This window comes from Trematomus bernacchii, unplaced genomic scaffold (genome assembly GCF_902827165.1).
Source record: "Trematomus bernacchii unplaced genomic scaffold, fTreBer1.1, whole genome shotgun sequence".
Classification (NCBI taxonomy): domain Eukaryota; kingdom Metazoa; phylum Chordata; class Actinopteri; order Perciformes; family Nototheniidae; genus Trematomus; species Trematomus bernacchii.
The window spans coordinates 5,270,996-5,282,297 of NW_022987616.1; the positions used below are offsets into that span (position 1 = coordinate 5,270,996).

The 11,302-nt window shown below is 42.3% G+C and overlaps 1 protein-coding gene across 1 annotated transcript in view; it reads right to left on the reverse strand.

The window, feature by feature from the left end:
- Positions 1–1,347: 1,347 nt before the first annotated feature.
- Positions 1,348–11,302, reverse strand: part of mllt10 (MLLT10 histone lysine methyltransferase DOT1L cofactor) — a 48,120-nt gene continuing 38,165 nt past the window's right edge. Inside the window, 8 exon segments of the mRNA XM_034132424.1 lie at positions 1,348–3,973; positions 4,261–4,351; positions 5,809–5,999; positions 6,001–6,057; positions 6,582–6,637; positions 6,917–7,057; positions 8,209–8,402; positions 9,466–9,544. Coding sequence (XP_033988315.1) covers positions 3,722–3,973; positions 4,261–4,351; positions 5,809–5,999; positions 6,001–6,057; positions 6,582–6,637; positions 6,917–7,057; positions 8,209–8,402; positions 9,466–9,544 — 1,061 coding nt within the window. The 3' untranslated portion in view covers positions 1,348–3,721.

Here is an 11,302-nt window from a genome sequence, read left to right on the forward strand (position 1 = left end):
GGTCGGGCAGCCCAGGGGTCCTCCATCAGCTGGTAAGCCCTCCCACCCCGGGGTTTCTGGGGGGGGTGATCGATGATGGACACAGCAGCTCTGCCGTGTGTGTGTGTGTGTGTGTGTGTGTGTGTGTGCTATTACCAGGAGCAGAGGGGAGGCAGGTCTGATGGTGGAGGCTTATAGAAGAGAGGGTCCTGGGTGGTGGTTGTGGTTGTGTGCGTGTGTGTGTGTGTGTGTGTGTGTGTGTGTGTGTGTGTGTGTGGGGGGGGGGTGTATTTAAACAGCCTGGGTTTGATTGACAGGCCTGATAGTGAGGGGGGGGGCACGGTGAGGGATGTTTGGTAGTGGGGGGGCTGGCTGAGTGAGCAAGTGCTTGAGAAAAGAGAAGAGAAAAGGGGGTTTGTGTTGTTGAATGCAGGTTAGATTGTGTGTGTGTGTGTGTGTGTGAGCAGGGAAGGGGGCCTGGAAACTCCTGAACGGGGTGAGTGTAGGGGGGGGGGGTATTTTTGGGGGGAGCAGGGGTGCAGGAGGAAAGTGAGCTTTTAATTACCAGGGCAGAAGCAGATGTAGCAGAATGGTGCCCCCACCTCTAAACACACACACACACTGGTTGTTTCTTGGCAGCTGGAAGTCATCAGCCTCGGTGTGTGTGTGTGTGTGTATTTGTTAGGACAGGAGCCTTGAAGCACATTGTTTAAATGTAAAGATGTTCAGCTTCTATCGGCACTTCTTACCTTGATGATTAAACCCCCCCCCCCCTCTTATTACTGAATAGGTAACATCATGCTGCCATATTTAACAAAATGAGTGCCTCATAATGTAAACCAAGGTCGATGTCTTAATTGACATTGTTGTAATTAATTTGGAATACAATTAATTACAAATACATATTTTCCAGGTTCAGGGATCACAGGATCAATAGAATAAATGTATCTAATATTTATATATTATTTTACGAGTTATTAACAGTCTTCTGAACTATTTTGTGATTAAGTTGATTACATTTGCCTTAAATGTTGTATTACTCAATTTTTGAGTATCTTATAACATCTAGCCACATGCATAGTTTTTAAAAATACAAATAGAATTAACACATGATCAGTGAGAATATTACAGTATATTAAATGCATTAAATATACTGAAATACTCGTTACCACACAGTCTTTTCTGACAGGAAAAACAGAGTATACAATTTGAAAATAGGATTTGCATTATATTGTTTTCACAGAGTGATAAATAACACACTGAGGATTAGTTCAATACATTTCTGAAACAGCAACACATCTTTACAAATGATGGAGCAACGTAACTAAAGCATAATTTGAACAAACTTCTTGATACAAAGACAGAAAGCTCTTGTTAGTTTTATCCAGAGTGTTTCTTTATTTTTGGTGTTTTGAAATACAATGTCAGATTTTTTCCCCTCCCATTATTTTCCACCTGTATAAAATGTATCCGAACAGATGTGTGCACAGATGAAAACACGGTGCAGAGTATAAAATGACTTCTCATCATGAAAACGGTGCAAAACTTAAAAAAAGAAACACAATGTCCCTGCACATATAAAAATAAATTAATACTTTGTGTGTCCAGTCACTGGTCCTAAAGATTCACACACAAGCTGAGGCTTCATTGGCTTTCCTTCACACCAGCACGGCCAATCACAATCACTTATGTACACCAACGGCCAATGAGAAAGGTTTATGTACACTTAACGAGGTAAAAACTGTGATGACACATGTCCTCCCCCTACAAACAGCTATGTACAGCCACACCCCCGCCCCAATCAGCCAACCATCAATAGCTTCTAGCTTTCAAACACAACACAGATAGAAGTCATTAAACGGGTTTTACAGCAAGATGAGGGAAAGAAACAAAACAAAGAAAACTTTACACAGTAGTATAAAAACGATGTTAGGTGGCAACACCAGCGGGCTTTTTAAAATATATCTCCTTATGCCCTTTACACAAACCCCAAATAAATAAAAAGCACAATACAAAGTTGGCTTTGATATCAGAGAATGCAGCAGAATAATATTTCCTGGTTTTTATTAAACGCACGTCCACCCTGACGAGTCTTATTGTAATCTGTTGCCTTAGCAACGCAGCTTAATTACCAGTAGCATACACTGGTGCAGGGGTGATGTGTTACTGAAGGCCGACCCGGAAGTTAGCATCGCAAAGACTCCCTCGTCAAAATGCCAATCGGATTTCTCCATTGGCTTTTGGATTATTGCAGAAAATAAAATCTGTGGAAAACACACATTTCAGATACGCTTTGTTCAGCAGGATATGATGATTTTTTAAAAAGCGTAAATGAAAACACGAGAAGTAAAACGATAACGTAAGGCTATAAAGGAACTACAGCACGGTCACATTACTTCACCACCGCTAACCTAAAGGCGGCTAATCTTGGGTGATGACGTTTAGTCGTCTCATTTAGACACTTGTTAGCGACCGCGTTTTTTTTAAATTAACCAGTGATGTATCTGGTCCAGCTTGTGTTAACCACAGAACTTATTTCAAGCTAACAACCAAAAACACATTCATAAAACAGTTGGCTTTAACAGGAGGGAGCTGGAAGTGGTAAAATGCTAACTAATTTCCGGGTTTTTAGGACTCATTCCTGCACCACTCTATTGTGAAGAGTTGGGCCGAGTGACAGGGACTCGGGTAGAAGGGACACAAGTCCTCCACCTTTGGCCTCAGGCACTTTGGTGTGGCCCCCGACTGGCCTCACTGTGGTGGCTTTGCTTTAGGTCCTGATAGCTGGTCCTGCTCGAGAGGTAGGTGCAGCAGGGGGTCCAATCAGGAAGATCAGATGCAAGGCTGACAACCAACTGCATTCTCTGTGTGAGTCTGTGTGGATTAACGCATCCCTCTGAACATTCAACGTGCTGCTTATTCCTTTTTTTCTTTTTCACATTCCCTGAGTGAGCCCCCTGTATCTGGCCCAGAGAAGAGACAGTCAAAAGAAAGGCTTCTGCGGTGACTGTATGAGGCTTGGGTCACCGACATAAACGTATCTACACAAAGAGACAGTGAGAACATGTGGGATATTTTCACAAGCCTCTCACTCAATAGTCCCCTCGGGATCGCTGCGAGACAGATGTCAAACACACATCTGCTACTGTAAAGTCCTGTAGTGGGGAATTCTTTTTTTATATATATTTTATGTATTTCTGCTATATTTTTTTTAATGTTTGTAGTTCTGTGTGTGCTAGCTTGTGTGCTGAGTTAGCAGAGGCCCTGAGAGAGTGAGACAGCAGAGAGGGATGTTAGTGTGGACGATGGAGAAAAGAGACACAACGAAAAGAGAGGAAATGAACGTGACACACACGAGAGAGATGTGAAGAGATTAGAGAATAACATATTGAGATCAAACACACCATGTGCTCATTACTGACACTAAGTTGCTACCAGTGATATCGAAACAAAATTACCTCAACAGTGACAAAAACCTGAAGCAGCACTAAAGCTACAAAAAACTAAAACTGGATGGACATAAATAGCACAAAATGTTAAGACTGATTCCTGAAAAAGCTGCGACATACACCTCGAGCTGCAGATGAACGCCGTCACTCGCCATAGTGTGTGCTAATAATCCAGCAGGAACACAGGTTTCTCTGCTGCACTGAACCACAAAGTGGACCCACAGCCTCCCGAAGACTCTGCATATTTATTTTAAAAGAAAAAACAATAACCCAAAAACAAAGAGCATCTGCCGTCATGTCTTCTCCTGACCCGCCACGCCCAGCGCCTTCTCGCCGAGCCGCGGCTTCTGCGAGTCGGCGTGAGCGTGCTGCATCGCCAGGAAGGGGTTGGCGGTGATGGCGCTCTGGCTCTGGTTGTTGATGGGCAGCTGAGCGGAGGACATGGAGGACATGGAGGGGATCTGGGCGGAGGAGGAGAGCGACTGAAGCTGCTGGAGCTCCTGCTGCTGCTGCATCAGCTGGTAGAGCAACACCTGCTGCTGCTCCTGAGAGAGAGAGAGGGAGAAACAACAATATTTGACTAATGTGCAGGTTGTAATATTCATTTTGCTTTGTCAATACTGTATATCTACTGTATGGTCATGTCAATAAAGCTTTTGAATTGAATTTAGAGTAATGAACAACAACAAAATAATTAGCTTGTATGCATATACGCATGTACCTATGAATAAAGTGTTTCCTCTACAAAATCAAGTTATTTATTAGAGGAACCAAGTTTTTCTCCACCAAAAGTTGTCATCATCGTGTGTGTGTGTGTGTGTGTGTGTCGTACCGCTGAAGGCTGTGCAGAGAGCAGCTGTTGGAGCTGATGGTGCTGCAGGAGGAGTCGGTGCTGCTCCGACAGCAGGCCGAGCCGCGCAGCGCTGACCAGACAAAACACAACACACACCACTTTAATACACTGATTCAAAACATTACAGGGTTACAAAGTGGGATGCAGTCAAACGCAACATGCATTGAACAAAAACATGAAATCGTCTTCCTTGAAACTTCTTCAAAAGCAAGACAAATTGATAATCTATATACATTAACTTCACCACTCACACTAAACATCCAGCATTAAAATGATATCACAAATTTGGGGACATAAAGGGAGCTACAGGTTGCTGTGATGCTGAACTGACTTCAGTCTCACCTGTTCTTACTAGTTGCTGAGCTGCAAGAATCCAACACGCAAGCAGAAGGAAACAGAAAGGAGAGGAGGAAATACATTTCACATTCAAACATCTTTAGAAAGTCAGAGAAAGGGTTCGTGCATGATCCCTGACATAAGGAGTGATTGTGGAGCTTTGATCTTTAGGATGTGAGAGAGTGACGTTAGTGCATTAAAGGCATCTGGAGTGGTTGATCTTAAAAACCCTTCTGGTATATAATATGCAACAATTCTTAAATCTGCAGAATAATTGTTGCAGACTATTTAGATAATGGATTGATAGTTATAAGTATTTTTTCATGCAAAAATGTCAGACATTGCTGATGTATGCCTCCCAACTATGGAGATGTCCTGCTCTTCTCTGTCATATTAAAGTTAACCAACACACCAAGATATTTAAAGACTTTGAGGACTAGGATGGATATGTTTTACTATTTTATATACAAAACAAATTATCGATAAAAAAATAATTAATTGGTATAGCCATATTTAGCATAACTTCTGTCTTCGACATTCATGACATTACATGTTACTTGTTAGACGCTTTTATCCAAAGCGACTTACATACTCAATACTGTGGGCAATCCCCACAGGAGCAATTTGGGGTGAAGTGTCTTGCCCAGGGACACAACGACATGCTGACTGCAGTGGGGTTTGAACCTGTGCTCCCCTGATCCGAACACCAACGCACTAACCCACTGCGCCACAGCCCACCCACATTCAACTTTATTATCTACTTATGTTTTATAAGACGCAGATTTCTGTTAATTAAAGCACTCGTACCTGTTATGAACGGGCAACAATTCCTAAATCTCCACAATAATTGTTGCAGACTTTTTTGATAATAGATCATAAATTATTTGGTTTTTTCCATGCAAACATTTCAGACATTGCTGATTTATGACTCCCAACTATGGAGGTTTCTTGCTGTTCTCTGTCATATTAAAGTTAAAATCTTTGGGTTTTAGACCAACACACCAAGATATCTAAACACTTTGAGAAACTAAGATAAATATGTTTTACTATTTTATAAATCAAACAAATTATTGATAAAAAAAGTTTTCATTGGCTTAGCCCTATTTAGCATAACTTCTGTCTTCTACATTCAGTTTTCTTATCCATTAATGTTTTTTAAGACGCAGATTTCCGTTAAAAAAGCACTCGTACCTGTTATGAGCGGGCATCGTAGCTGCTGCGGGAGTGTGGGGGGGGCACGCTGGGTTTTGGATCACTCCGTTCAGACCCCCAACGATCCCCCCCATGCCCAGAGCGCTGCCTGCTCCCAGAGCTCCCAGAGCTCCCATCAGCCCCGTCACCCGGCCGTTCAGCTGGGGGGGGCTCTGGGACACGGAGGGGGGGGGTGGAGAGAGACGAGGTGGAGCCGCTGCTGCTGTGGCCCCCGCAAGAAGCTCCGTCCTAAAAAAGGAGAGGAACACTTTATGAAAACTTTCTGTTGGGAAAATACTGAATGTCCTCTTCCAATATGAGAGTACACATGATAACAAAGGTATCCCAACTGTAGCTGTGTACATGACAGGATGTATGATTACCTAGAAGAGCATCAGGACTGTTTGAGGCATATGATAGCTATGTGATTAACATGATGATTCAGCCTCTATGGAGATAGACATATGACAAGCATGATCATTTCTGACGTGGAGCTAATCTGAAGTAAACATTGAATACTGCTTTCTATTCCTCCATCTTGTGACTGTGTAACTCCCTCTCTTGGATATCAGCATGTGAAGGACACTGTTCAGGAACTAGTTGATGCTCTGTATGTGATGACTACTTCCATTCTGGAGAGGATCATAAACACTTTCTATTGGTGATTATCACAAAATAACTACCATCTGATGCTTGGTACTGCATTAATGACACGTTGCTGCTCTGTATGTCTGAGTTTGTGTTTGTACACAATTTAAACTGTGGTTTTTTACCTGAGCTGACACAGGAAATGACGAGTCGGTGCCTCCTAGATGGCCCCCTTTCAAATCTGCAACACACATCAATACAGTTAATTATTTCATTCATTATTCTCTGTATTATGTTTTCAATCAATAATTTGGACACAAAATAGTGAGAACTGTCCGTTCTAAGTGATGTAGGTCCAAGGTAATGATTTCATATTGTCTTGTTTTGTAGGATATCAAACACAGAAAATAATCTTTACAATTTGAGAAGCTGAGGCCAGAATATATTTCTGTTTTTGCTCGTGTGTGTGTGTGTATGTATGTATGTATGTATGTGTGTGTGTGTGTGTGTGTGTGTGTACCAGAGGAGGGGGTGAAAGGCACTGATAGCTGAGCGCTGAGGAGCTGCAGTCTCTCCTTCTTCATGGTCAGATTTTTGATCTGTTCCTCCAGCCTCCGGTTCTCCTCCTGCAGCTGGTGGAGCGCCTTCAACATGCCCAGCACTGAGAGAGGGGAACATGAAGAGGACAAAACATATCCATCACTCAGAGTGTTTGAGTGGAATTCAGCAACAGCACTTCCTGCTAAAACATATTTGGTAAACCTATCTGCTCTGAGATCAGAGCTGCTCTGACTTTCTGAAAGTCCGGTGCGTCCTTAAGGTGAAAGTATGCAGCTCTGCAAAGACTCCTCACCACTTTGTTCAAATACACAGTGACTGATTAGACAGGGGCACTCGGGGGGGGGGGGGTCAGAGGTCAAGATCAGCTGCAGAACAGTGACGCTGGTGAGAAGCAGACGAGGCGACAAAGGCAACTCAGAGAGAAAACGTTTTTACACACAGGAACTTAAACCTGAGATGAAGGACGGTGTCTCTCGCCTTTCCTTCTTCATTTTAACTTTATGGCTAAAAATAGGCAGATAAGTGACGATAATAACAAATTGACTGAAGAGAGGGAGCAAGAAGAGGCAACATGTAGAACTAATGATTAGCAGTAGGGCTGTGTATCAAACTTTAAAACCGTCATGAAACAGTAAATGCGTAACAAGTACCTATCATTTTAAATATCTCAAATGACACCAAGCCCTGAGTGAGAAGGCACTCCTGGTCTATAATACTGTTCTGGTTCTTGCATACATTTGTAAGAAAGCTGGCATCTTTCATAAAACATTTTTTTTAAAACATAAGAGTGTGTTTTAAAATGTCTAATGTTACTTTTCTCAGAGTAAGGTATAAAAGCCATATCGGAGCAGAGAGTCATTTGACATATCTTAAATGACCCTCAGCTGCTATGGACAGTCTTGCACTAATGTACATTTCCCAAAGATATGGAAGTGACTGTTATTTTGTATATATTGATTGTTGTGCTTTTATGTATGTCTTAACGTGTGCATATGTATAAATGTGTCTGTTGATTGTGTGTATATATATGATATACAGAATTGTATACATATTTAAATACATTTGTATTTGGGATTGTGGGAAACGGTAATTTGATCTCTCTGTCTGTACACACAAACTGAAAGATTGACAATAAAGTTGACTTTGACTTGACTTTGAGCCCTGTGTGTGATGGAGCATTCATCAGGTGTGTTACAGAGTGTGTGTGTGTTTTAGTGTGTGTGTGTGTTTCAGTGTGTGTGTGTGTCTCACCGTCCCCCTGAGCTCCCTGCTGCAACAGGAAGCTCTGCCCCTCGTTCCACTGCCTCTCCAGGAGCTGCTCTATGCTGGTGGCCACCGGGGGCAGCGTCTCCCCCCCGCCTCCCCCCGCCCCTAGCAACCCCAGCGCCGGCCCCGGCAACGACCCCGAGGAGTCATAGCGGATCTGCAGGCCACCAATGGGGGAGCTGAATGAGGGGAGAGAGAGCGCGGATAGAAAGGGGGAGATAGAGAGGTCAATGGGGAGATTAACGACCCAACATAAACGTCAGACAAACATAGACACTGCTGGCTATAAAACTACATCAATTTGTTGTTACAGTGGCCTCTAATGAAAAGGGGCCAGGCTTGTGTGTGTGTGTGTGTGTGTGTGTGTGTGTGTGTGTGTGTGTGTGTGTCAGAGAGAGAGACAGACAGAGGGAAGTGGACTGTCTTGATGCGATAAATCTAACGTGCTGAAACAATCTGTTGAGTGTGAAAGAGAGGAAATGAGGGACAGCAGGAGAGAGTCGAAGAGACGGAAAGAGAGGTGCGTAATGCGGGGAAAGTAATGTCAAGATTATACCACTTTTAAATCGCGCTGCAAACTTAAAGTGTCACTGTCACAGCGGTTTACACTCAAAAATGCATCTGCTATATTCATAATAAGAGGCTAAATTGTTAATCTTCAAGGTGTTCAAAATGTCTTTAAATTAGCTACTTCAAAGAGAAAATCCAATATTTCTGACACAATATTCTTCTGTTAGAATATTTCTATTTAAATCAAATGTCACCCCTTCCCACGCACAAATCATGTCTCCTTAAGGCAAGATGTAAAGAGCAAAATACTGGAAATTGTAACCAACCTCATCAAGTGAAATTATCCATCCCACAGAGAAGTAGAAACAAACAAAAACAGATTTGTGTCGTCAATAATCCCATCCTGAGAGATCCATGCAAACACTCCCAGATGCAGGAGATGCAGAAAATCAGACTGTCCTTCCATGTGTGATTTAAAAAAAATAGAGGATCTGAGTGGAGTTGAAGGATGGTTACCACCTTCAAAAACACACGTTATCGTTGGCTGAGAGAGGGTAGCCTGTAGGGGTGAGAGCGAAAGGGAGAGTGTGCATGTGTGTGTGTGAGGAGTGAGAGAGGAGGCGAGGGGCCAGCGGAGGGAAAAGCTAGAGAGGGGGATGGGTGAGGAGGGGGGGCAGTGAGGAATGTAAATGGGGAGGGAGCATCTGTGTGTGTGTGTGTGTGTGTGCTCACCGCGGGGTGGTCTTGGGAGAAGCTCTTATGGAGAAGCCCTGAGCTCCGACGCCACTGCTGCCGTCTCCCACCTCCTGATCTACACACACACACGCACACAAAAAGAAAAATCAATCGTAAACACACACTGAGCCAGATAAAGTTACAAACACACGTCTGAAAACAACATTTACAGGTTGTTTTTGTTAAGTTCTGTCCACGCAGAAACACTTGAACAGCAGGAAATCTCTTCTTTGTTTTATTTTGGTGCGTAAATAAATAATTTGGGAATCACAGCACGGGTTCATCTGCTGCGTCTGTAATGGTAATTTAATTGTGACTTAATACATTTCAGTCTGTAAATATAAATATAACATGTTAATGGCAAAGAGCATTTCCTGCACAATTCCACAGGGACAAAATACATATAAATACAGCTTAATAACCGCATTGAGGGATTGGCTAAATAAAACATATACAATGTTCATAAAAATGTCTTGAGCCTAAATCTGCTTTATGGGGTCTATTTTACCATCAGATTTAACTTGGTTGTATAACCTTCATACTAGGGCTGCTCAATTAATCGTATTTTAATCGCAATTACGATTATGGCTTGCAACGATTACGAAAACAACGTAATCGAAATAAAACGATTATATTATTTTTATTGGTTTTTCAGTTGAATTATACTTAAAGTTCAGGGTAATCAACTGTTAAAAACATACTGTTCACATTTTTTCTCCAATAAATGTATGTTTTCAAAGTAAATGGATAATCGTTTTTAATAATCGTGATATCAATTATTGACCCAAATAATCGAGATTATGGTTTTTGCCATAATCGAGCAGCCCTACTTCATACTTGAGAAATTCTTATACACATGATTTTGTACCACATTCATGCTGTGTGTCAGTGATAAGCCCCGCCTCTAAATCTGTATATATATTATATAATTCCGCCTCTGTCCTGGCTTACAGTACATCATGTTGTCCTCGTCAACTGTACAGCTCTGATGATTACTTTATTTGTTTAAATTAATGCCAACTATTATTGATAATTGATGCCTCAGTTTGACTAGATTTTGAAGAAACAAAACACATTAAAAAAAACTCTTATTCCAGTTTCTTCAACTTAGAATATTTGCTGTTTTCTTACCGCTAAATGCCAGTAAGCTGATCATTCTTGACAAAGAGGATTGACATTAAGTCACTGGGTGTCGATGTTCACCAATTAAAGGGCATTTTATAGAACAAACAACTGATCAATAAATCGAGAAAATTACCTACAGAATAATCAACAATAAAAATAATCATTAGTTGCTTAATTAGTTTTTTTTGGAGATAAGAAATACCATCTGAGAGGCAAAACAAAGACGTGTTGACGTATTGTAATCCTGGCAGTAAGCTCCTAAACTTCCCTCTCTCTCTCTCTCTCTTTCACAGCGAGCTTCTTTCAGCGTCTCTCCTCCTCTGAGGGTCTCCCCCCCCCCACCCCCCTCGGGCCCCCGGCCAGACGCTCCTTTTCATTTTCCTCACTGAGAGTAATGAATCACACATGCACGCAAATGCACACTTTTGCATTTACACACTCCCCTCTACTTAAGACAGTCAATCCCAGCTTTTACCCCCACCAGGTCACCTCTCCGGTCCCTCGCTCGCCCTCTTTTTCATCCCCTCTTTCTCTCATAACGCGCTCCCTGCAGACACTCGAAAGCAAAGTGGAGCGGCTGCCAAAGCAAACAGGCTGCATGCATACAAACACGTGCACACCTTTCACGTTTGTGCTCACATGACCCTGACTGGTCCACAAACACAACTTCACGCTGGTGTAGCTGCACACGTGCTGCACAAACTGTGTG